At 35.8% G+C, this 27,733-nt stretch overlaps 1 protein-coding gene across 1 annotated transcript in view; it reads left to right on the top strand.

The window, feature by feature from the left end:
• The window catches only part of AADACL2 (arylacetamide deacetylase like 2), a 34,523-nt gene extending 7,503 nt beyond the window's left edge, over positions 1-27,020 (top strand). Inside the window, exons 3-5 of the mRNA XM_066254919.1 lie at positions 1,779-1,848; positions 6,553-6,724; positions 25,345-27,020. Of these exons, the coding sequence (XP_066111016.1) occupies positions 1,779-1,848; positions 6,553-6,724; positions 25,345-25,947 (845 nt within the window). The 3' untranslated portion in view covers positions 25,948-27,020. The remainder of the gene's footprint in view (positions 1-1,778; positions 1,849-6,552; positions 6,725-25,344) is intronic.
• The last annotated feature ends 713 nt before the right edge of the window (positions 27,021-27,733 follow it).

The raw sequence follows: 27,733 nt of genomic DNA, 5'->3' as shown, positions 1-27,733 counted from the left end.
TTGCTTTTCCTAATGGTGTTCTTGTTTCTTTCTGGGTTCCACAAGTGCTATAAATTTAATAAATGGACATAGAAAAGAAAGAAAATATAAGCCAAAAAATTGTGTGTGAATTGGGACAGTGTGAGATACAAAATTGGAAACAAAATCTTAACTTTTGTTGTAAGATAAAAAAGTATTCTTTGGCCCTGGCCGGTTGGCTCAGCGGTAGAGCATCGGCCTGGCATGTGGGGGACCTGGGTTCAATTCCTGGCCAGGGCACATAGGAGAAGTGCCCATTTGCTTCTCCACCCCCCCCCCTCCTTCCTCTCTGTCTCTCTCTTCCCCTCCCGCAGCCGAGGCTCCATTGGAGCAAAGATGGCCCGGGCGCTGGGGATGGCTCCTTGGCCTCTGCCCCAGGCGCTAGAGTGGCTCTGGTCATGGCAGAACGACGCCCCAGAGGGGCAGAGCATCGCCCCCTGGTGGGCAGAGCATCGCCCCTGGTGGGCGTGCCGGGTGGATCCCGGTCAGGCGCATGTGTGAGTCTGTCTGACTGTCTCTCCCCGTTTCCAGCTTCAGAAAAATACAAAAAAAAAAAAAAGTATTAGTAGATAATAAAAAAAAAATGTTTGAAATACATCATTGAGGCACTTTAAATGTGAGAATGAGAAGGTTTTTATATCTTGTACATTTTGATCTTCCATCTGTACATTGTATTTTCTCACAAATATTAATTCCATCTTTAATTAAAACATCATTTTTTTCTACCTAAAAGACTAGATAATTTACTTTTCTGATTTCAAAGTATTATACACCCAGTATTTAATTTAAAGTTTTGCTAATGTGCAACAGACACCTTAGAAATTGGATCACAACTCTAGAATTCTCTGAATTTCTAGAATCTTGTGATAAATATAATAGCAGATGTCACAGATTTGCCATAATTTTGTGACCAGGTAAATTGAATTTACAAGTACGTGGAGACAGATGTAGTGTGTGTGTGTGTGCATATGTGTGTGTGTGTGAGTGTGTGTGTGTGTTGGAGGGAGAGGCAATAGCTTAGGTGCCAAGCATGCCAAAGTGGATCTGTACATCTAAGTCCACACATTGACTTGCCTGAAGCTCTCTCAAAATCTAGTAGCTTTTCCTTAGGCTCTGTCTTAAAGGACAAGTTTATTGGACCATTTCATAATGTGGTGTATTCAGAGAAAATGACTTGAAGGTTTTAAGAAACCACATCATTAAGTATTGTAGTTTTATTGCTTTCTTGTTTTCTTAGTTCTAAGCCAACTGAAAGATTATACACAGAATTCAAGTGAATAAAAATCAAAACAAAACCATTATTTCCAGTGAAGCTTGTAGAATGTGTGTTTAGGTGTTGTTGGGTCAGAAAGATGAACCCTTCTGTAGTTGCTGGCCCTGCTGACCACTGGACCTCCCCCCTATGAAATTTGAAATTTGCAACCTGGAGGAACAGAGTAGAAGCACCAGACTGCAAAAGTTCTTGGGAGGATCAGTGCCAACAGCAAATGACAAGAGAAAGTTAGAATGAGCTGACACTAGTTTCAACTCCCCCAAACACCAATTAGCCATGTCGTTCTCCTACTCCATGGAAAGTGACTGAAAAGACACTCCTGTACACTGTGTCCTGCTGATATAAGTCTCCCTGCATAAAAATGGGATGTGGAAAAAGCTTTCTGGTAATACCCAAATCACATTTCTTTCCAAATTTTTAAACTATAAATTTTCTACTGTTTTTTAATGACAGGGAAACTTTTGACATTTATTTTTTTTTATTTCAGAGCAGACGGCTTTTGACATGCTCAATAGATGGACGGCAAACAAACTTGACGCTGTTGTTGTGGGAGTGGAGTAAGAGAATGACTTTCTTTGGTCACTGTGATTTTTGCTTTCACAATGTAGAGTTTTGATTTCCAAATCAAGTCAGCTATGCCTCAAATATATTTTTAAATAAATATATTTTATTTGTCACTATTACAACATAAAAGCAGTCATCAAAGGGGTTGAGTTTATCATTATTATTCTTTGATGTGGGAATCTCTGAATGACACCTTAGGGTGTGTATTTTTGAAAACATTGTTTTCTAAATTTATAAATTCAGATTGTATAAAGCCCTACTTACTCTCCAAGAAACATGGCTAGTCAGGAGGAAATAAACAATTACACATTGGAGATCGTAGGTTGTATTTCAGCTGGTATGTTTTATGTTAGAATAACTCTTGTTTGTAGTAATATAGAAAGTAAAGGTTGAGATCAGCTGAGAATTTTAAGAAATTCTCCAGAAAAGTGATCTTACATTCTAGATTTTACTAGAACATACAATAATGTATTAAATCAGTTCATATTTTCTTACACTGGTGTAATCTGAATTTCTGAAGCCAACATCATCAAGAGGAATTCTTTTCCTGCTGTCTCTTCCCTAGTAACAAAAATATGGAGATTGTTAATCTATTAGTTCTTTTAAGACATTGTGACATACTGTTATGTTTTTGTTTGTTTTTTAGCTAGAAAGCTATAGAAGTTTAGAAAGAAAACTAGAATGAAATTTCATCACTAAAGCGTGATTGCCATTGTTGTTGTTATAGTTTCTTACAGTATCTAGAAGAACTTCCTGTTTTCATAAATAATTCTAATTTATAATATTAAGACAATCTCCTTCTTACTTCCATAGCTTTTAATGTAAACTAAATCTTGTAATTTTAAATCTGTTTTAATGTAACAATATATTTTTAGTAGGTTTATATAGTCTATCAAATTCTTACAACTTGTGTTATACTTTGCCCTAAAAAGTTTTGCCCTTTTACTGCATTTTTTTTTCATAGAAAGAGAGTCAGAGAGAGGGATAGATAGGGACAGACAAACAGGAATGGAGAGAGAGATGAGAAGCATCAATCATCAGTTTTTCATTGCGACACCTTAGTTGTTCATTGATTGCTTTCTCATATGTGCCTTGACCACGGGCCTTCAGCAGACCGAGTAACCCCTTGCTCGAGCCAGTGACCTTGAATCCAAGCTGGTGAGCTTTGCTCAAACCAGATGAGCCCGCGCTCAAACTGGTGACCTTGGGGTCTCGAACCTGGGCCTTCAGCAGACCGAGTAACCCCTTCCTCGAGCCAGTGACCTTGAATCCAAGCTGGTGAGCTTTGCTCAAACCAGATGAGCCCGCGCTCAAACTGGTGACCTTGGGGTCTTGAACCTGGGTCCTTCCGCATCTCAATCCAATGCTCTATTCACTGCACCACCGCCTGGTCAGGCTAAATCTACTGTATTTTAAAAGAAATATATACCAACATCTTTTGTGTATATACTTATGTTTAATTACACTTTACTTAGGGTTTTCTAAACAGTTTATAATAAATATTTAAGGATTATCTCACGAACATTTAATATTCAATGCAGATATCTACATATTTTAATATTCTGAAAAAAAGTAAGAAAAAGTTTAGCTAGAGAACAGGCTAATCAAGGTGTTTTGATTTTACTGGTCTGCATTTCTGGGGAAAAGTCTATTTGTATCTATTTAAAAAATTGTGACAGTGTGCCTTCCAAATGAATTTATCAGAAACTAGCAAGAATTCTAGCATGTTTAAATATTATGTATATTTCAAAATTTTTATCTAGCAGTGGTTCCCAACCCCCAGGCCGTGGACCAGTTCCAGTCAGTGGGCAATTTGGTAACGGTCTACAGAGAAAGAATAAATAACTTACGTTATTTCCGTTTTATTTATATTTAAGTCTGAATGATGTTTTATTTTTAAAAAATGACCAGATTCCCTCTGTTACACTCATCTAAGACTCACTCTTGACGCATGTCTCAGTCACATGATACATTTATTTGTCCCACTCTAAATGCCAGTCCCTGAAAATATTTTCTGACATTAAACCAGTCCATGGCCCAAAAAAGGTTGGGGAGCACTGCTATAGAGTATCTTCAATCTTAAATATAACACTGGAGAACAAAATTTTTGTTGCATCCACAAAACACTTGTTCTTACCCAATTCGAGTGTGGTGATCTCAAATTTGACATTAGTTTTTCTCTGTAAGCTAGTTTTTTTGCAATTGAAGATATTAGGTTTTCATCTTATTGTAAAATTTTCAACATTTAGTTTAACATAAAGAAGTAGAATGTCTTCTTGGGCATCATCTTTGTGAAAATATAATAATTTACATAATGTAGTAAATACACTAAAAGATATGATTGCATCAGAATTGGTCTACAATTTCAAAATAGAAAATAGTAAAACACTTATTTTATCACAAATTTTGCACAAAACTTATTTACATTCTATTCAGGCAAAAATTTGCATTTGTAACTTTTGCGTTTGTGTACTTGTTGAGGACAATCTCATTTGATGCGCCAGCAGTAGTCTGTTCATCACTAATAGCTCCAAGATTTTTGGGAAACTTATCAAGCTGACTATTTAGGAAGTGAATCTTAATGCCCATGTTATATCCAATGTCGTGGAAAGCCAGCAGCATCCTTTGAACCAGAAGTTCATAGTTTTCTGCTTTTTTGTTGCCAAGGAAGTTCTTTGTAACTGTCACAAAAGACTGCCATGCTGCTCTCTCCTCCTTCTTCATCTTCCTGGCAAATTCTTCATCACATATGAGGGTTCGAATTTGAGGTGCATCGAATACACCTGCTTTTATCTCCTCAAAAGACAAGGCAGGAAAACCAGAAATAATACATTGAAAGCATTTACTTTCTCTATTCAAAGCCTGAACAAACTGCTTCACATTAAGCCAAGTTTGATATGTGAAGTGGGGAAAAAATGATCCTGTCTCAATTAACTACAGGTTCATTCAAAATGTTTTGCATCTCTACTTCCAGAGCTTCATGTTTTGGCTTCTCCTTCTGTGTCCAGTGTTTCTCCCAAGCTCGGCTGTCCCACAAACATAGAAAGCAAGGATACTGTGAAAAATCTTTATTGTCCTAGCAGGAAATTTACCATTTTAAGATCTACAAAAATGATCCAGTTATGCTCCTCATACTTCAGAAAGTCAAGGACAATTTTTATGTCATTATAATCTTATCGCAGATGAGTTGAATAACCAACTGGAACCGCTGCATAAATATTGCTGTTGTGTAGGAGAACACATTTCAGACTCCATTTAAAGCTGTCAAGAAATAGCCGCCATTCTGTTGGACTGTAAGTGGTAACATATAGCTGGCTGAGAAGACTACTGATATCATGACAGTAAACAAAGTGTTTATCTTAGGAAAAATGTCTAAAAAGATTTGTTCATGCTTCCTGAAATGGATATTTTAGCTGACTGGTGAAATACATTCTTTTCTGGAAGCCTAGAAATAACTCAGCTGCTTTCTTTGATAGGTCTAAATCTCTTAATAAGTCATTCAATTTGGGTTGGCTAAACTGCTGAGGGATTAACGACTGCTTGGCATCAGAAGAAGACCCTTCAAATTCTACAACCATTTCCTTATGCATCTTATCAAAATACACTTAATCACCATATTCACTTTTTTTGTCCTTAGAAGAAATAAAACCATTGAAAACTGGAACCGGGAGTGTCTCAGAGTGTGGGATAGGTCATATTGCTGAAGAGATATTAGGATATGTGATTATATGCCATTTTTTTCCTTGCTGATGCCCTTTGTATGGATCAGACAGAAATAACAGTCACTGCTGTGGTCCTTAGGTTCATGCCAAACCATGAGAATACCAAAAGGCATTCCTTTGTGTTTTCTTTTTGTCCAGTCATGAAGCGTTTCCTTACAATTATGACACACAATATGAGGAGCCCAATTCTTGTCTTGATCACCAAAGGGAACTTGAAAATAGGCAATATATGCACGTGTCACAAATGATGAAATACTGTGCCTTTGACGTTGAAGTGTGTAACAGCCACATATATAACAGAAAATGTCAGGACTATTCTTACATTTACACCTACTCAAAGGAGCCATGATTCAATCTTAAAACAAAATAAGAGAGTGTTTTTATCAGATAATAATTTTTTACATTTAAAAACAACTACAATTATGTAAAAGTGATGTTTGTAAAACATTAATTGCCTTGTGGTTATGTTCAATCCAAGAGTTGTTGCCCTTTTACTCCAATTTAAAAACCAATGCATGCCATTAACTGTAACAAAAAGAAATTATAATTGCATAAAAACTAGAGCATTGAACCATAAAACGAATTTCAGGTTTGGAATCAGTGATGCAGATATACATAGAAACAGTTCTAAATTCTCATGCAACAGAAAATGAAAAAAAAATTTGTTCCCCAGTGAATTGGACTAAAAATTGTAACTACAATATCAGGGTGTTCATAACACTTCTTTTACTCCTCACAAGCAATGCCATCCATGGACCTTAGCTATGATGTTGAAAATCTTTAAATCAGTTTTTATTTTTTCAGTTAATAAAGTGTTGGTAGAAAACTCAGGTTTAATTTTTGGCAGATTAAACAATAATCCCAAATCGTAAATTAAATCTATTTGGTACTTGAAAGCTACATATCGATAGATGGATATAACCATAATGGTACTTATTAAAACAGTTTAAATAAGTTTTTTTTTCTGTTTTAAAGCTATAGACTCGCTCCCCAACACCGCTTTCCAGTTCAGTTTGAAGATAGCATGGCTGCAGTCAAGTATTTTCTTCAGAATAAAATTCTTACAGATTATGGAGTGGATCCCACCCGAATTTGTATTTCAGGAGACAGTTCTGGGGGCACATTAGCAGCAGCGGTGACTCAACAGGTACCTTATTTTAATCATTCTACTTACAAATAGAGGTCAAAAAGAATTTTCTCCCTCTTACTGATACCTAGTTCTTTCAGATTCATTTCTTGAAAAGTCCAACTTTTCTCATTGGATTACAGTGATGGTTAAATCTAAAATCAATTGACCATAATAATATGACTACTTCTGAATTCTCTTTTCTGTTCCATTGATCTGTACATCTGTTTTTATGCCAATACTATTCTGACTTTAGCTTTGTTTCTTTTTCTAACTTGTTTCCAAATTTCCATAACTTTTCCAACAAAATAAAAGAATAACTGTCAATGTCTAAAAACCAAGAAAGCTAATTAGATTTTCATTAACATTGCATTAAGGATTAGTCTTGGAGAGGATTGCCATCTTTATAATAAGACTAATTAATACACATGGTATATCTCATATTTTATTGATGTCCTCTTCAGTTTCTTCAGCAATATTTTCTTTCAGTGTAGAAGTATTACAAATATTATCTCATATTTATTCCTGAGTTACTTTGTAAAACTTCATTTAAAATAACATTTTCCAAATGTTTATTGATAGTATAGAGCAAAACATTTGATTTTTTAAATTAGCCTTTACAATTATAATCTTGAAAAATTTACTTATAAACTTAAGTAGATATTTTTACATTTCCTATGGTTTTTCTATACAATCATATCTTCTGCAACTAGAGAGAGTTCTATCCTCTTTTTACAGTTTTTATGCTTTTATGTTATTTTTTTAATTAGTACACTGGCTAAGCTTCAAGTACAATATTGAATATAACTATCTTGTTCTAGATCTTAGGAGGAAATCATTACTGTTTCACCAATAAATATGATGTTAACAAAACTTTTCATAGTTAACTTTTGTAAGACTGAAGAATAACTTCTATTCCAGGTTTACTGATACTTTTTGCATAAATGGATATTGAGTTGGCTAAATATTTTTTTCATTTTGGGGTTTTTTGTTTATTTGGTTTTTACAGGGACAGAGAGAGAGTCAGAGAGAGAGGGATAGATAGGGACAGACAGGAACAGAGAGAGATGAGAAGAATCAATCATCAGTTTTTTGTTGTGACACCTTAGTTCATTGATTGCTTTCTCATATGTGACTTGACTGCGGGCCTTCAGCAGACTGAGTAATTCCGTGCTCAAGCCAGTGACCTTGGGTCTAAGCTGGTAAGCCTTTTTTCTTTTTTTCTCAAGCCAGATGAGCTTGTGCTTAAGCTGGCGACCTCAGGGTCTCGAAACTGGGTCCTCCGCATCACAGTCCGACACTCTATCCACTGCACCACTGCCTGGTCAGGCACTAAATATATTTTTTTTCACAAGGGAGTGATGTTTATTGAAAAGATAGAGAACTATCTTTAGGAACCAAAGCTGGCAAGAGAGTCAGGTCTTCACATGGCATTCATATGCCTAGGGACTTGACACGGAACATGAAAGTTAGAAACTAAAAGTATTCTCTTGACCTATTCTAGACTAAATAATATCTTCTTTTCCTCTGAAGACTAGCATTCTTTTTTTAAAAAAAATAATTTTATTTTTTTAATGGGGCGACATCAATAAATCAAGATACATATATTTAAAGATAACATGTCCAGGTTATCTTGTCGTTCAATTATGTTGCATACCCATCACCCAAAGTCAGATTGTCTTCTGTCACCTTCTATCTAGTTTTCTTTGTGCCCCTCCCCCTCCCCTTTTCCCTCTCCCTTTCCCCCCTGCCCCGGTAACCACCACACTGTTATCAATGTCTCTTAGTTTCACTTTTATGTCCCACCTACGTATGCAATAATGCAGTTCCTGGTTTTTTCTGATTTACTTATTTCACTTTGAATAATGTTATCAAGATCCCACCATTTTGCTATAAATGATCCGATGTCATCATTTCTTATGGCTGAGTAGTATTCCATAGTGTATATGTGCCACATCTTCTTTATCCAGTCATCTCTTGAAGGACTTTTTGGTTGTTTCCATGTCCTGGCCTGTGAATAATGCTGCAATGAACATGGGGCTGCATGTGTCTTTACTTATCAATGTTTCTGAGTTTTGGGGGTATATACCCAGTAGAGGGATTGCTGGGTCATAAGGTAGTTCTATTTTCAGTTTTTTGAGGAACCACCATACTTTCTTCCATAATGGTTGTACTACTTTACATTCCCACCAACAGTGTATGAGGGTTCCTTTTTCTCCACAGCCTCTCCAACATTTGCTATTACCTGTCTTGTTAATAATAGCTAATCTAACAGGTGTGAGGTGGTATCTCATTGCAGTTTTGATTTGCATTTCTCTAATAACTAAAGAAGATGAGCATCTTTTCATATATCTGTTGGCCATTTGTATTTCTTCCTGGGAGAAGTGTCTGTTCATGTCCTCTTCCCATTTTTTTATTGGATTGTTTGTTTGTTTGTTGTTGAGTTTTATGAGTTCTTTGTATATTTTGGATATTAGGCCCTTATCTGAGCTGTTGTTTGAAAATATCATTTCCCATTTAGTTGGCTTTCTGTTTATTTTGTTATCAGTTTCTCTTGCTAAGCAAAAACTTCTTATTCTGATGTAGTCCCATTCATTAATTTTTGCCTTCAGTTCTCCTGCCTTTGGAGTGAAATTCATAAAATGCTCTTTAAAACCCAGGTCCATGAGTTTAGTACCTATGTCTTCTTCTATGTACTTAATTGTTTCAGGTCTTATGTTTAGATCTTTGATCCATTTTGAGTTAATTTTAGTACAGGGGGACAAACTATAGTCCAGTTTCATTCTTTTGCATGTGGCTTTCCAGTTTTCCCAGCACCATTTGTTGAAGAGGCTTTCTTTTCTCCATTGTGTGTTGTTGGCCCCTTTATCAAAAATTAATTGACTATATATGTGTGGTTTTATTTCTCAACTTTTTATACTGTTCCAATGGTCTGAGTGTCTATTTTTTTGCCAATACCATGCTGTTTTGATTGTTGTGGCCCTATAATATAGTTTGAAGTCAGGTATTGTAATGCCCCCAGCTTCATTCTTTTTCTTTAGGATTGCTTTGGCTATTCGGGGTTTTTTATAGTTCCATATAAATCTGATGATTTTTTGCTCCATTTCTTTAAAAAATGTCATTGGAATTTTGATGTGAATTGCATTAAATTTGTATATTGCTTTGGGTAATTTGGCCATCTTGATTATATTTATTCTTCCTAACCAAGAACAAGGTATATTGTTCCATCTCATTATATCTTTTTTGATTTCTCTTAACATTGGTTTATAGTTTTCATTATATAAGTCCTTTACATTCTTTGTTATGTTTATTCCTAAGTATTTTATTATTTTTGTTGCAATCATGAAGGGGATTATTCTTTTGAGTTCGTTCTTAAATGTTTCATTGTTGGCATATAGAAAGGCTATTGACTTCTGTATGTTAATTTTGTATCCTGCGACCTTACTGTATTGACTTATTGTTTCTAGTAGTCTTTTTGTGGACTCTTTGGGGTTTTCGAAGTATAGGATAATATCATCTGCAAAAAGTGATACCTTTACTTCTTCTTTTCTGATATGGATGCCTTTTATTTCTATTTCTTGTCTGATTACTCTGGCTAGAACCTCTAGTACCACATTACATAAGAGTGGAGAGAGTGGACAACCCTGTCTTGTTCCTGATTTAAGGGGGAAAGCCTTCAGTTTAGTGCCATTTAATATGATGTTAGCTGATGGTTTATCATATATGGCCTTTATCATGTTGAGATATTTTCCTTCAATACCCATTTTCTTGAGAGTCTTAAACATAAAATTGTGTTGTATTTTATCAAAAGCCTTTTCTGCGTCTATTCATAAGATTATGTGGTTTTTGTTCTTTGTTGTGTTGATATGGTGTATTACGTTAACCGTCTTACGTATGTTGAACCATCCTTGAGATTCTGGGATGAATCCCACTTGATCATAATGTATTACTTTTTTAATATGTTTTTGTATTTGATTTGCTAGTGTTTTGTTTAGTATTTTAGCATCTGTATTCATTAGAGATATTGGTCTGTAGTTTTCTTTTTTTGTGCCATCCTTGCCTGGTTTTGGTATGAGGGTTATGTTGGCCTCATAAAATGTGTTTGGAAGTATTGCTTCTTCTTCAATATTTTGGAAGACTTTGAGTAGAATAGGAACCAAGTCTTCTTTGAATGTTTGATAAAATTCGCTGGTAGAGCCGTCAGGGCCTGGGCTTTTAATTTTGGGGAGGTTTTTAATAGTTTTTTCTACTAATAGGTCTGTTTAGGCTTTCTACTTCTTCTTGATTCAGTCTAGGAAGGTTGTATTTTTCTAGGAATTTATCTATTTCTTCTAGGTTGTTGAATTTAGTGGCATAAAGTTTTTCATAGTATTCTTCAATAATTTTTTGTATATCTACCGTGTCCATGGTGATTTTTCCTCTTTCATTTTGGATTTTGTTTATATGAGTTTTTTCTCTTTTTTCCTTGGTAAGTCTTGCCAAGGGTTTGTCAATTTTGTTGATCTTTTCAAAGAACCAGCTCCTTGTTCTATTAATTTTTTCTATAGTTTTTCTGTTCTCTATTTCATTTATTTCTGCTCTGATTTTTATTATCTCCTTTCTTCCGCTGGTTTTGGGTTGTCTTTGTTCTTCTTTTTCTAGTTCCTTAAGGTGTGAAGTTAGGTGGTTTACTTGGGCTCTCTCTTGTTTGTTCATATATGCCTGAAGTGATATGAACTTCCCTCTTATTACTACTTTTGCTGCATCCCATAGATTCTGATATGTCATATTGTCATTTTCATTTGTCTGTATATATCTTTTGATCTCTGTGCTTATTTCTTCTTTGACCCATTCATTTTTTAAAAGTATGTTGTTTAGTGTCCATATTTTTGTTGGATTTTTTTCCTCTTTTTTTGCAGTTTTATTCTAGTTTCAAAGCTTTATGTTCAGAAAATATGCATGGTACAACTTTGATTTTTCTGAATTTGTTGATGTTGTTTTTTTGGCCTAACATATGGTCAATTCTTGAAAATGATCCATGTACACTGGAGAAAAATGTATACTCAGGCACTTTCGGAACAAATGTCCTGTAGATGTCTATCATATCCAGGTGCTCTAGTGTTTTGTTTAAGGCCACTATATCTTTGTTGATTCTCTGTTTGGATTACCGATCTAGAGCCGTCAGCGGTGTATTGAGGTCTCCAAGTATGATTGTTTGTTTGTCAGTTTTTGTTTTAAGGTCAATAAGTAGCTGTCTTATATATATTGGTGTGCCTTGGTTTGGTGCATATATATTAAGAATTGTTATTTCTGCTTGATTCAGTGTCCCCTTAGCCATTATGAAATGGCCATTTTTGTCTCTGAGTACTTTTGCTGTCTTTTAGTCAGCATTATCAGATATGAGTATTGCTACGCCTTCTTTTTTGTGGATGTTATTTGCTTGGAGTATTGTTTTCCAGCCTTTCACTTTGAATTTGTTTTTATCCTTGTTACTTAGATGAGTTTCCTGTAGGCAACATACAGTTGGATTTTCTTTTTTAATCCATTCTGCTACTCTGTGCCTTTTTATTGGTGAGTTTAATCCGTTTACATTTAGTGAGTTCCGTATTGCCATTTTTTAGATTGCTTTCTGTTAGTTTTGTGACTTGTTTGATCTTTCTCTTTCATTTTTCTATCTTTTGTTTTTATTTGGTTGTATTCCATACATCTTTCGTCTGTTGCTATCTTTTTTATCTCATGTGCTTCTGTGGTGGTTTTTTCAATGGTGGTTACCTTTAAGTAATGAAAAGGTTTCTTACCCTGTTCATTGTAGCACACTATTTTGTGAGTACTTTTGCACTCCATCGTCCTTTGCTACTGTTAATCTACATCCTCTCCCTTCCCCCCCCCTTTTTTTTTTGCTGTCACAGTTTAAATTTGGTTTTATTGTGTTCTTCTTGGAGCTTTTACTTCTGGCTTTGTTTTTTTTTTTTCTTTGTATGTGATTGGAGAACTCCCTTTAGTAATTCCTGGAGTGGGGGTTTTCTGATGATAAATTCCCTCATCTTTTCTGTATCTGTGAATGCTTTTATTTCTCTTTCATATTTGAAGAATAGCTTTGATGGGTATACTATTCGTGGCTGAAAGTTCCTCTCTTTCAGGACTTTAAATATTGGGGTCCACTCTCTTCTAGCTTGTAGAGTTTCTGCTGAGAAATCTGATGATATTCTAATGGGCCTTCCTTTATATGTTGTATTCTTTTTTTCCCTGGCTGCCTTGAGAATTTTTCTTTGCCGTTGGTTTGTGCCAATTTCATTATGATGTGCCTTGGAGTAGGTTTGTTGGCGTTAAGAAAACTTGGAGTTCTGTTTGCTTCTTGCATTTGAGGCTTTAGTTCTTTCCACAGGCTTGAGAAGTTCTCATCTATTATTTGTTTGGGTATGTTCTCCATTCCATTTTCTCTCTCTTCTCCCTCTGATATACCTATTATTCTTATGATATTCTTTTTGATGGAGTCAGATAATTCCTGTAGGGCTATCTCATTTTTTTTTTTAATTTTTGAGTCTCTTTCTTCTTCTCTCTTTTGTGCCTCAACTTGCTTGTCTTCTATTTCACTAATCCTCTCTTTTTTGTGGCCTGTTCTATTAGCTAAGCTTGTTACCTCATTTTTCAGTGCATGAATTGAGTTTTTCATCTCTGTTTGATTTATTTTTATAGTTTCAATTTCCTTGGAAATATATTCTTTGTGTTCATTGAGTTGTTTTCTGAGCTCCCTAAATTGCCTTTCTGTGTTTTCTTGTATATCTTGGAGGGTTTTTAGGATTTGTATCTTGAATTCTCTGTCAGTTAACTCCAAGGTTTCCAAGATATTAAATTTTTTCTCCATAGATTTTTCCTCATCTCTCTGTGTTACCTCTCTTTCTTTTGTATTCATGATATTTGATTTTCTCTTTCTTAATGGCATCTGAGGGTGGTTTTGTTGGTAGTATTAATAAAATTTAATGAAGAATAAGAAGTTAAAAAATAAAAAATTGAAAAAAGTTGTGTTTTTTCCTTAAAAAATTAATAATAAAATAAATAAAAATAAAATAAAATAGAAATTAAAAAAGGAAATTATTCCCCCCCTCCTTTCTTCCTCTCCTCTCCTTTCCCCTCTTTCTTGAGAAAATCTTGTGGTGAACTGTGAATTATATTGTATTAAATAGAACAAACAATGCCTGTAATGGAGGGCCTGAATTGGGGAAAAGTAAAGGGGCAAAAAAAAAAAAAAGAGAGAGAGAAAAAAAAGGGGGTATGGACCCACAAAAGGAAGAGAAAATAACAATTTGTGTCAAGAATAAAATTATTTGCTTTCAGGTGTTGGTTGACTAAGAGTTATGATGAGAGGAATAAGAGGGAAACAGGAAAATGGGGGGACAAATTAAAAAATTACTATTGTATTTAGTGGAACAAGAAGTAGATAAAATGGAGAGCCAGGGATGGGAGTACTGCTAGTGAGTTAAAAAGGTGAAGTCAAAACCCCCCAAAATGCCACAAACATTAGTTTGAGTCCCAGATAAGATAATTTGTTCATTATAGAGGTTTGAATGAGATGAGACGTAAAGGAGAAAGGAAGAAACTAATATAGAGGGAGAAAAGAAAGAGAGAGAGAAAGAGAGAGAGAGAGAAAAGAGGGGACCACTAAAAGAAGAAGAAAGAAAAAAGAAGAGAGAGAGAGTTAAGGGTTTTGGAGTGCAACCCTCATAAAGAGAAAGGAAGAGGAAAGAAAAGATAATGGGAGATGTAACACTTATGGGTAGTGTAGTTCAAGGAGAGGAGAAAGACTGACAGAGAGTTAAATGACCAAATTGGAGGAGGAAAAAGAAATATCAAGAATGAAGATAAGAGAAAAAAATGAACAAATATAATAAAATGAAATAGGTTATAAAGTCTGCAGATTATTCTTGATTTTGAGAGGTTATCTTCTTGCTTTTTCTTTTCTCTCCCTCTTCCTGGTCGGTGACTCTGTACTCTGGGTTCTGACCCTTTGGCACTCTCAGTTAGAGGTTTGCAGTTGATAAGTCTCTATGGCGATGTCATGTATTGTGCTTTAGTCTCGTTGGCAATCGAGGCTCATTAGCATTTATATGCTCCGCCAGTGAGAGAGTCCATGTTCCTGGAGCCTTTCTCCTAGTCTTTCCTTCCTCAATTAGTAGCCTGATAATCCAGCTATGGGGTTGCTGCTGCCTCTGCCTGGATAGTAAGAGGCTCAAAGAGCTGGTGACTCCCCACTCTATTCCACTCAGCACAGGGCTCTGGGTAAGGCTCAGTCAGTCAGAGCCGCTAGCATAATCAGGCGGGGCTTCCGCCCACTTAATGACCTCTGGCTGTGCTCCTCTGTCCAGTAACATGGGCGGGCGCCCACTCCCGGGGTGCTTGGAGGAAACTCTCGTTCACTATCTGTGCGCGCAGACCTGGATATCAGGTCGGAAGTCTCACCCTCAGAGTGAAACCCCTGCCCGCACGGAAGAGTTCCAGCGTTGGAATTGGCTCTTGCTCTGTCCCCGTGCAAGGCTTTTGCAAGGCGCTGGGGCAGCCCGAGATTCCGCTTTTGGCCCACACAAAGACCCCTGACTCTGCTCCTCTGTGGGATAACACATGCGCACACTGCCGAGGCACTCGGTGGAATCTCTCGCTCACTATCTGTGCGCGCAGACCAGGATATCAGGCTGGCCGCCTCACCCTCTAAGTGAAACCCCCACCCACACGGAAAAGTTCCAGTGTTGATATTAGTTCTCGCTCCCTCCCTGTGCGTGGCTTTCCCAGGGCACTGGGGTGGCCCGGAGATTTCGCTTTCGGCCCACACAAAGGCCTCTGACTCTGCCTCTCTGTGTGGTAACACAGGCACCCACTCCCGGGCCTTCGGAAGGAATCTTTTGCCCACTATCTGCATGCACCAACCAGGGGATGAAGGAAAATGGCTGCCCCACTTGTCTTTATTTGTCTGGGTTTGGCGCGAATGTTAGCTTGTATTGCCCGGGTTGCCACAGGAACAGTTTTTCCTCGGCCTGGATCTTTGTGCCACAGCCTTGTTTGGCCGATTGTGCCGCGGCCTGGATCTGTTCACCCCCTTTGCCTGCCTTAGTTTCTATATTCTCAGTTCCCAGTGAAAGCTGCCCTGTTGATGTTAGTGAGGAAGGCAGAGCATTTCTTACTCCCTATTTCCTTCGGGGTTTGGTTATATATTTAACCAATTTTTCACTCGACCATACCTTCAGGGATATTGTGAAACATCTGAAGGCTCCAAGGATAGGTTTTTCTGTTTCTGGTTGAAGATCTTGTTGAGTTTTGGGAGAGATTTATCGGTATCACTTCCTACCCCGCCATTACTCTGACATCATCCCTAAATATTTTCAATACATCTATTCTGATGACCATGTGATTTCTCACCTTTATTGTCTTTAATGTAGTAAATAATGTCAATTCACATTCAGATGTTCGAATTTGAGGAAAGAACCTCATTTAGTCATGCTGAATAAAAATTTCGGATGTTGCTTATTTCCATTTGCTAAAATTAAAGATATAGTGTTGAAGTATTGATTTCTATTTTTAAAAAACGTCTATGTCATAAACTGATATAAAGCTTATTAAATCATTTGGCAAGCATTCTGATTCCATTTTCTTTAATTTTTTTTCCCTTACATGTCAAATTAAGTTACTCATGCTTGGAGCACTTAGAAAAAGATTACACACACAAAGACATATACATAATATTTATATTTTATATTTTAATATATACTATAAATCATGCAAATATTTATATATACATATGCATATGTACTTATATCTATATGTATCATATATATTAATCTGTAACACCACATACACATATAAAGCCCTATTGTGGAGCCAGTATGACAGTGGTAGCAAAGTTGCACTGTAGCTCTGCACCTTGGGCCTCCTTTTAACCCAAGATGCTCCACTTTAATGTCTTTCATCTTTAGAATACCACGTACATTTTCTTAGAAGAAAACAAAACATTTGCTAACCATTAGACTTATTCATTCCTGAGGTCTCTTCCAACCTGAACTAATCTGTTATGTATTTGAAATAATATGTCACTTACAATATTTAAAGGATCTTGCTGGTATGGGGTGGGAAGTGTGATGAGGAGTGATAATTGAAGACTGTTACCATTTTCAGATTATTGTACTAGTTGCTATGCCAAGTAATATAGCAATCTGATCTTGATCTTTATCTAAAACTGGTTTTGCAGATATAGAGATTCTGAAAACTGTCCAACAGTTCCCAATAATGATTAAGCAACACTTGCCACACCTATAATTTCTACATAAATAATGTAATCTCTTTTTAGTTTTATAAGTGAAGAAAGCTTTTGAAATGATGATTAGATGTAGCTATAGAAGTTTATGAAGATATAAAGACCCACTTTATAGCTTTTCAGCAGGGCAATTTTAAATATTAACACAGCCTCAAAAAATACATGCTATTCTCAGTAAAATTTGTAAGCCAGTACAAATTGTTCTCTTGAAATAAATAAAAGTTGACATTATACTATTTTTTGAAGTAATTATACAAGAACATAGTTTACATTTAAGTTTCTGACTGATCTGCTCAAAGAGATTGTTACAGCTGAAAATACTGCTTTAAAAACAGTGCACTTCAATAACAAAAAAAAAGTGATTTATTTTACCCTTTCTGAAATAGTTTTATGATCATACTTTAAGTTACTTGTTTTTCATGGTCTATTAAACTTTCTATATCAGTTATATTTCATTAAAAAGTTTTATTATCTTCACTAGGTTTACTTTCAATTGGGTCATTAGAATAAACTTTTACTTTGTAATTATTATAAACATTTTTTCTTTTTTTCTCTTCCAAGTGAGAGGAGGGGAGATAAAGAAACAGACTCCCACATGTGCCCCAACTGGGATTCCCCTGGCAACCTCTATCTGGAGCCAATGCTCACAACTGAGCTATTTTTAGCACCTGAGGTGGAGGCTCCACAATGCCATCCTCAGCACCCAGGCCAACATGTTTCAATCAAAGTCATGGCTATGGGGGGTGTGGGAAGAGGGAGAGAAAAAGAGAAGAGGGCAGGAAGAAGCAGATGGTCACTTCTCCCATGTGACCTGACTGGGAATTGAACCAGAGACATCCACATTCTGGGCTGATGCTCTACCACTGAGCAAACTGACCAGGGCCAACATTTTTTCCAAAGTTTCATGACAGCCCTGGCCAGATAGCTCAGTTGGTTAGAGCATTGTCTCAAAGCTCAGAGGTTGCCAGTTCAATCCTTTGGGCACATAGAGGAGCAGATCAATGTTCCTGTCTCTTTCTCCCTTTTTCTCTAACTAAAATAAATTTTTAAAAATATTTTAAATTAAAAAAAAATAAAGTCTCATGACTGTGTTGCTTATAGTATGTTATATAATTATAGATTGAAAAACTCAGTTTTAATAAAAATGCAGCAGGGAGAGATCAATAATATTGTATGCTCTGAGAAGACTATGAGAAAATTTATTAGATTCATTTTTCTGATATATGTACAAAAAATGACTCAATGTTTTATTTAGAATTTACAATATAAAAATATGTTTTTATAGATTAGAAGGACAAATAAATTCTGTAATTTTCTTTTGTGGGCTTTCTCCATTTTTCCATTATATTCTTGTTTTTAAAAGGAAACAAACCTTTTGCCTGTAATTCTGAGACTTTTTTGACACTATCACATTTTGCATCCTAAAATCACTGGTGCTACTTGCCATTCATCATGATCTAGGTGATCACTATAGTTAAGAAAACTTTTCTAGATATAATTCCTTAATATTAATGAAAAAGAACAAAAAAATTAAATGAAAACAGTATTTAACCCCAATTTCATAACTGTCTCACTGAATTTTATTTAAAAGTAATTTATGCATTGATTTTTATTAATTTAGGATTCTAAATATTTTTGTAACTTTATAAAAATAATATGAATTTATTTTATCCTTTGAAATAATTCATCTCACTCTTCAATTTTTAAGAACTATGAATTTCAACATAGGTAATTAAAGAGGAAGCTGCAATATAAAATAACTATATTGTTAGTTTATATGTAGTTTGGACTTTTCATAACATTGAATTCTCAGTCATTTTATCACTTGTCTTAGGTAGTAATGGAGCTTTGTGATCTGGTTTGTAACAATGCTCTATGGCCTCTCTATGCCACATTTCTATGACTACATGTGATCTTACATGTTTGAAAAAATTTTTTAATTTTCTTTACACAATAGCTTTATTAGTAGATACTAATCAAAAACTGTAATAATGATTATGCTTTAAAGAAAATTTGACATTCAGCACCTTTGAATAGGGATGATTTTCAGTAGTGTATATGCTACTTTCTACCATTTTTGTTTATCTCTATGTAATAACAAGATCTCAAGGTTACACAGACCACCTGAAATCAATTGAAAGGAAAAATCCTGTCTTCTGTTACTTTGAATCCTGCATCACCATTGCTTTAGAAGCTTGTATTTATCTATGCTAACAGAATCAAGATGAATTGCAGAAGCCACGGTACAGTCCTTGGATAATCTCTTGTGGTCATTTAATATATATATATATTAGTTTATTTAAAAACACTTTTTTATGGTTAAGTCTTGAACTGAGTAACCCTAAGACTGAGAGAGATTTTTCAACTCTTCCATCATGAGTTGATTAGCAATAGCTCTTTCTTTTCCTGTGTCTGCTTTGAGCATGAAACATCTCAGTAAAATTTCAAAATTTTTAAAATTGACTTTCTCAGGTCTGTAAAATTAAAACACCTTTATTAATAGTGATTATTAAGCCTGAAATTTATATAGCTTTAAAATTGTTACCTTTTAACTTTGGGAAGTTGTTTACTTTATATATTGTGATTAAGGTCAATTGGTAGGTAAACTAAAAGTTGTTTTGCTCCAGCTTGACATAAAAAATTCAACCATCATAATTAAAAAAAATTAATTGTTTTCTCCTTTATCAATGGATCAATAGTTCACAATTATGTAATTAATTTACCACTAACTTACATGGTTACTCTTTAACGTAAACTCAAAGACATGAAGGAACTACATGTTTCAATGTTAGAGAATTTTAGATTCCAGTTGATTAATATTACGTTAAAGATGCTTTTAATGAAGTATTGTTTTTCTTAAGTAGCAAGTTTTTAAAATAGAACTTTAAGGGTAAAGAGACATTTACGTTAGCATGATAAAGAATAATATATACTTTTTCCCTATTTCTCTATGTCTGTCTCTCTTTTCCTGGTCTTCCCTTCTCCTCCAGGAGACCTCCAACTTGAAATTAGTTTTGATTCACAAGCTTATTTTTAAGTATATTGTCTATGAATTGAGATATATTTTCTTAAAAAGAGAATGAGCAAATTGCCACTAGGTATAAACTTTTTTTGAATCTTATATAATATCTTCCATAATTAACAATCAAACAAAATTTCTTTGTGTATGTTACTGTCTTTTCACCCATTTTTTCTTTTCCTATCTAAAATGATCACACTACCTCTGTGCAATTACTTGCTTCTCACTTCCCATCTCCTTAGGGATTTTTCTCTAAAAGTTACTTTCTTTTCAGTATCTTCAAAATTTCTAACATTATTTACTTTTATTTTAGCATATAATCATATCTAAGCTTTCTTATGTTAAAAGCAAAACAAAAAAATATAGGAACAGTTAGCAAGCTTTATTAAACCTTCCAATTCACTTCCCTATCACTCGGTCTTTTTGTAACCAACTTCAATTAAAAGCAACTGTTACTCTCTTTCTCTACATACATACTACCCTCAGTTCCTCACTTTGTGTTCTGCCTTAGCAATTACTTTTAACTGTGACTATTTTGTCAATCATCTCTTTTTACTCACTAAATCTATGGACACTTTTTGTACTTTTTATATAACTTCATCATTTAAAATTCTTACCAACTTTTGTCTTAGAAAAAATATTTTCCCACGTAGTTGATAACAGCATTCTCTCTTTGTTCTCCTCTTACTTCTGTGCCATTCAGTTTTATGTGACACAAACTCCTTTGTACATTTCCTGGTATTTCCCAGGACTCAATTCTGGCATTCTGCCTTTTATCCTACTCTTTCCATGGTCCCATGGCTCAGCTCTGATTTATCTGCTAAAGGCTCCCAAGTCTTTGTCTTCCACTGACATCACTGTCCTGAGCTCAAAACCCAAATACCCAAAGAGATTCCTCTGTCTGCATGTTCCATGAGCTCCAGAAACTTCTCTATTACCTGCAACAGTTTATACACACAGTTACAGTAGACTGATTATCATTTTATGTGTTGTACGTGAAGTCCTCAACTACTTTCTAAGTTTTTTGAAATCTAAGACAATGTATATGTTTTAATATTTATATTTCCAAACCTTGACGTCATACCTGTACACCTCCCATCTTCTTTCTCTACCTTTCAGTATACCTCAGGGTTTGACTTACACCTTTCTTCAACCTGTTTTACCTGATTAGCTACTTTCTATAACCTGTCCTACATGCAACCACACATCATTTCATTATCTATCTTCAATGTGTCTTTGTGAGAAAAAGGTAGAAATTAAATGATGACACTGGCCCTGAACACCACTGAATGAACAACGGATTACTCTTCTTTGGAATTAGGTTGGTTTTGCTATTTGCTTGAGAAGAGCATGAGTAGATTCATTTTGTCCCTTCCCTGCATATGTAGTCACTATTTCTTCCCTTGGTTCTTGGTAGGAAAAAAAAAGGAAGTCTATAAATGTTAGATTGGAGGAAAGGAGAAAAGGATGGTAAGCAATAAGGTTAGAAAGTTTATTCAGGGTAAATCATCGAAGGGCCTTGTGATTCATTCATTTATTTTTTATCGAATTCCAAGAGCATTGTGAACACATTGAAAAGTTTTTTATTTGTTTGTTTTCTTTTTGTATTAAGTGGGAGGTGGAGAGGCAGAGAGACAGACTCCCACATGTGCCCAATCAGAATCCACCTGGCAAGCCCTTTATTGGGCAATGCTCTGCTCATCTGGGTCTTACTCCTTTACACAACAACCAAGTTATTTTAGTGCCTGAGGCAGAGGTCATGGGCCCATCCTCAGCACTTAGGGCCAACTTGCTTGAGCTATTCGAGCCATGGCTGTGGGGAAGTGAAGAGAGATAGAGGGGGAGAAAGAGAAAGGGGATGGGTGGAGAAGCAGATGGTCATTTCTCCTGTGTGCCCTGGCCAAAATTGAACCCCAGATTTCCACATGCCAGGCCAATGCTCTACTGCTGAACCAACTGGCCAGGGCCAAAAAGTTTTAATCACATTCTGTCAACAAGTGGACGGTAGGTTAAAAGTGAGGAGAGAGTAAAAAGGAGAACATAAGGAAAGAATTGTGGTACTTTAGGCAACACAGAGAGTGTTGTGTTAGGATAGTGTCAGTAGGAATGGAGAAAAGTGGATAGATTAGTAAAATAAAAAGGAATAGAATTGGCTCAGTGGTAGAGTGTTGGCCCTGCATATGGAAATCCCAGGTTCGATTCCTGGTCAGGGCACACAGGAGAAGTGCCCATCTGCTTCTCCACCCTTCCCCTTCTCCTTCCTCTCTGTCTCTCTCTTCCCCTCCCGCAGCCAAGGCTCCATTAGAGCAAAGTTCACCCAGGCGCACAGCCTCTGCCTCAGGCACTAGAATGGCTCCAGTTGCAAAAAAGCAATGGCCCAGATGGGCAGAGCATTGCCCCGTGGTGGGCATGCCACGTGGATCCCGGTTGGGCACATGTGGGAATCTGTCTGACTGCCTCCCCACTTCTCACTTTGGAAAAATACAATGAAAAAGAAAAAGGGGGTAGAATCAACAGGCCTATTGGACTTGGGGACTAGTGAGTAAAGAGTCAAGTAAGGACAATGAGAAGTGTGTCTGAATGTTTTGTGAAATAGAGAAGAAGAAATTCAATATAGCATACTAACTAGATTGTCTCGCTGATAGCAACTGCTCATTGAGTATTAATTATGATTTCACAAAAAGTAGATTGATTCTGACACTAAGTGAACTTCTGGGAGATAAGCTTATGTTTGAAAGCAGAAGTAGGACTGGTAAAAAAAAACTATTCAAGAGCAGTAAGGTAAATGAAAATAGGAGGAGAATTAGATAACAGACCTGATTAAGCAAGTGATTGACATGGTAAGAAGAAGCAATGCATGACAAATCTTGTACAATAATATTTGAGTAGGATTGAGTGGGAAGATATGTTATTCAGAAGGCTCTGAAGTCTGAGCTATGTTTTATTCAGGGCTGTTGAGATATTTGTTTAGTTCATACACCCCCTCTGTGCACATCAGTGAGTGAGGTTAACACTCAGACCTGCTGGCTGTGAGGATGGGCCATGACTATGATAAATCAGTTATTGTGCAGGGGCTGAACCCATGGAGTGTGAGTCACTTTATCAGGGGCTCTCATGTATCAATTGTGAAGTTCATTGGGTGGAACCCTGGTGCAGTCTGAAGGCTGCCCCTGGGTTTATTGGGTCTGAAACCACTTGGAAGGAGCTCTGGTGTAGGCCAACACTGACCATTGCTGGTTAGGAACTTGGGGATGCTTGGTAGGAGTCATAAAGTGGCCTACAGCTGCCACTTCTGTTGTACTTAGAGGGTCTTGGGAGAGGCTACATTGCAAACTAAAACCGGCTGTCACTTGTGCTGGGCTTGAGACCCTTTCTTGGGTGCAATGATGTCATCTGAGGCCAGCCATCATTTGATCTGGGATTATGACTGATTAGTTGCAGCTATGTTACAGGCCAAGACTAGCTGACATTTAAGCCACGTTTGGGGTCACCTGATGGGAGTAACATGCAAACTGAGACAGGTCATCATTTGTGCTAAGATTGTAGCCATTTAATAGAAGCTACAATTTAAACCAAGGCCTGTGTGCTTGTGTGTGGTTTTTGGACCTTTGAGAAAGTCTGTAGCAGGAACCAAGAACAACTATTCGCATGGGATTTGTAGACTTTTGAAAAAGTCTGCAGCACAAGGCTAGGGGCTACACCACTCCTGGGAAGTTAGCAGTCCTTTGAGTGTGTCTGCAGCATGAGTTAAGGCAGGCTGCTCCTAGAGGAACTCCTGGAAGAGGCTTAGACCAGGCAGAGTTTGGTTGGGTGGGGTCTCAGTTCACTAGGGTGGGGTAAACTATGTTTGCTGGGTTAATGGAGAGTGCTAGGCCAGCTGCTGGAAGGAGTGCTCCCCAAAGGAGCAGTGTTACTGCTAGAGAATCTGTCCTTAAAAAGAACACCCTAATCCTTATCACTACAGCCTCACCAGAAGTTAGTCCACTTAGTTCCTCCCCATATGTTCCTGGCTCTTTCTGAGCTGCTGTCTCTGTGCTGGAGCTTGAGCAAACAAATTTAGCACTGACCCTTTAAAAGCAGCATGTCTTGGACCCCACAGGCTTTTGTCTGTCTGGGATGCAATCCCCACTGCTTTTCACAGTCAGATGTCACAGGAATTTCTCTTCCCAGAACCACCCCTCAGAGCCCAGAGTAAAAGTGGGACAGAAATACCTCTCTTGTTTCTTGCTCACCATGTATGGGTGTGGGACCTGCCCTGTCTGCATCTCTACCCCTCCTACACATCTCGAACTGACTTCTTCATATTATTAGTTATGAGAATTCTGTTCAGCTAGTCTCATGTAGTTCTCAGCAATGGGTGTTCTATAATTTAGCTGTGATTTTGAAGTAATCATTGGAGGATACAGTCTTAGAGTTTACCTACTCTCTTACTCTGCTATCTTGACTGGAAGTTCTTTTTTTTTTTTATTAATCAAGAATTTTTACAAAGCTATATATAATCTCTTTTTCCCCTAAGAATATAGTATTTAGTTTTTCCCCATTGGTGAGATTTGACAAAAACATTATTATATGTCTGTTTCTCTCTTTCTTCTCTCCCCCTTGTCTAGTCTACTGAGCTCATTTTGTGTGCTAACTCAATTGAGGAGAAGGCACCCAACTTGTAACAGATTGTGATGTTACTGTGATCAGCATGCCCAGTAATGGGCATTACCTCATCTGAGGTAATGACTTCTGTCATTACCTCAGATGAGGAAGTCACTGTGGTTGCTGCTCCCAATCTCTTAAATCACTTTTGAGTACAGCCTAATAGTGCTTAAAATCCTGCTATATGTCTTAAATTTCTTTTTAATTGAGATATAATTGACATATAACATTATAGTGGTTTCAGGTGTACAACATAACGATTCTGTATTATGGATGATTCCCACAAAAAGGCTAGTTAACCCCCATTACCTCACATAGTTATAATTGTTTTTCATGTGATGAGAGCTTTTAAGATATATTATCCTAGCAACTTCAAATATACAAGGCAGCATTATTAACTATAGTCATCATGCTATATATTATGTCCCCAGAACTCATGTATCTTATAACTGGTTTGTATCTAATTCTCTTCCTCACACAAACAGCTAAAGTTCTAGAAACTTTACCATTAAAATAAACTTGACATTTTTTCCATGCCATTGAAAGGAATTATGCATATTGTGAAAATAATTATTTATATAATATCACATTAATTTATGTAAACTTGTTTAGCTCAAGATTGTTTAAACTAATAAAATTAAATGTCTTCTCCTGGTGTTTTGGCAGTCTTTGCCTTACAAGATATTCTTTTTTTTTCAGGTGCAGAATGATCTTGAAATAAAACATAAAATCAAGGTGCAAGCTTTACTTTACCCTCACTTACAGATAATTGATTCTTATTTGCCATCTCTCAGAGAAAATGAACACGGTGTGGTTCTCACCAGGGATATGGCCATAAAACTCGTGGGTTTATATCTCAGTGAGGATGAAACCTTTCCCAAGGCACTGAAAAAAAACCAACATATGCCTCTGGAATCAGGACATTTGTTCAAGTTTGTTAACTGGAGTACTCTCTTACCCAAGAAGTATAGAAAGAACCATGTTTATATTGAACCCATTCTTGGAACAACTAGTTATTCATTACCAGAACTTATGGATATCAGACTATCACCCTTGTTGGCCAATGATTCCCAGTTACAAAATTTGCCATCAACCTATATTCTCACCTGTCAATATGATATCCTGAGAGATGATGGACTTATGTATGTCTCAAGACTTCAGAATGTTGGAGTTCAAGTTGCTCATGAACACATTGAAGATGGATTCCATGCAGCTTTATCATATATGGCATCACCCCTGTATTTACATCTAGGTCTCAGGATAAGAGACATGTATATTAGTTGGCTGGATAAAAATTTATAAATATATATATATATATATATAATAAGTTGTTATCACTAACAATGTCATTTGTATTGTCTAAATCTAGATTTGAATAAGTTATAATAATTACTGCATATCTTTGAACTAGTAATTTTTTGACTCATAAAAACTGCAAATGTAAAATGTATATAATCCTATTTTCTCATTACTTACCATTATTATATTTATCCTAGTGGAGACTAATGCTTATTAAAGTTTAGAAATAAAAGTAAAACTAGAAAATTAAAAAGGACAACTTCCAAACAGGCACAAAAATTGTAGTAGTAAGTAAGAAGAAGAAAAAGAAAGGGAAAATGTTGCAGGATAATTGTATTAGTTTCTTGTGGCTGTTATAAAAAATTACTATTTTGTGGCTTAAAACAATAGAAATCTATTCTCTCAGAACTTCTGGGCCTGAAGTTCAATATTAGTATCACTGGGCTAAAATAAGGTATTGGGTAGGAGAAAACACTCTGGAGGTACTAGACGCTGAGCCCCTTGCTTCTTCCATCTGGTGGCTGCCAGTATTCGTTTGCTTTAGCCTGATTACCTTAATCTAAAAGGTCAGCATCTTCAAATCTCTCTCCCACTTCAGCTTTATATGCTCTACTCCTCTGCCTCATCTTAGAAAGATAAGTGTTTACATTCAAGGTCTATCTAAATAATTCAGAATAATCTCCCCATTTTGAAAGTCTTATTTGAATTGCAAATACCCCTCCTTTATCTCTATATAAAGTAACATTCACAGGAATTAGGATTTAAATATTTTAGAGAGGCTTTTTTTATATTCTCAATCAGATTTAATTTTTTTAAAAAGCAACATATCAACATTATAATTCAATCTAATTTAAATAAGCATTTGGCAATGTAGTCCATCTGAGTATGTACTAAAAAAGGTTTTCTATAAATGTCCTCAAAGATATCATCTTGAAACACCCAAATAGTAAATCACTTCTGACCACTTTTTGTTAAGTATGATAATATACTATAATTGATGATTTATTGCTGTGAAAAATAAAATGTGTAGTACAGTAGTATGATTCTTGGACATTAAGAATAATCAGTTGAATCAAGTGAAGTTAAAAATAAAAAGTGGCAAGAAATATGTGTATGTGTGTTTTATTTGTGAGTGGGGTAAGGGGTGGTGGGTGAAAATCTGTAAGCCAGTTGACCTAAGAACAACTGAGATTCTAACTTGTTCAGTTGCAACCAGACATTATATTATACCTACCTTTTAAAGAAGGCAATTAAAAATGACAATTTTAATAGTCAATTAACCACACATTTTTTTAATGTAGAAAGAAACTATGCAAAAAGCTATTTTTCTTTAGCTCAGTATCAGCACAGAAAAGATAAAAGAAGCATCCATGGTGATCACAAATGAAAACAAAATGAATGACATTGGAATCAGTCAGTTTTGCCAAGAGGTTTATAAAATCTATGCAGAAATTTGATACTATAACAAATTATATTGTTATAGTTTAGATTAATTTTTTAATTCTTTTAAAATATATTTTTAATCTATAAAAATATTTTTTCAAGACAGTGAATCTGATTTTAGTTCATTTTCATAATTTAAGATACTGGTTACCAGTTCTAATCAGGAAAAAGATAAATTCCTCTTGAAAATTTCTTCAATTATGACAGCATGTTCAGCAGAAATAACTGATGTACAAGCAAATCATAAAGGTATGGCTCTCCCTAAAACACATTTTATTGATTGTCCTACTCTCATCTGTTCTCTTAATTGACAATATAAGAAAAGACCTGATTATTGCCCAAAACT

The sequence above is a fragment of the Saccopteryx bilineata genome, chromosome 2, assembly GCF_036850765.1.
Source record: "Saccopteryx bilineata isolate mSacBil1 chromosome 2, mSacBil1_pri_phased_curated, whole genome shotgun sequence".
Lineage (NCBI taxonomy): Eukaryota > Metazoa > Chordata > Mammalia > Chiroptera > Emballonuridae > Saccopteryx > Saccopteryx bilineata.
The sequence above is the reverse complement of the archived record's forward strand: the minus strand, read 5'-3'. Positions and strand labels throughout refer to the sequence as shown.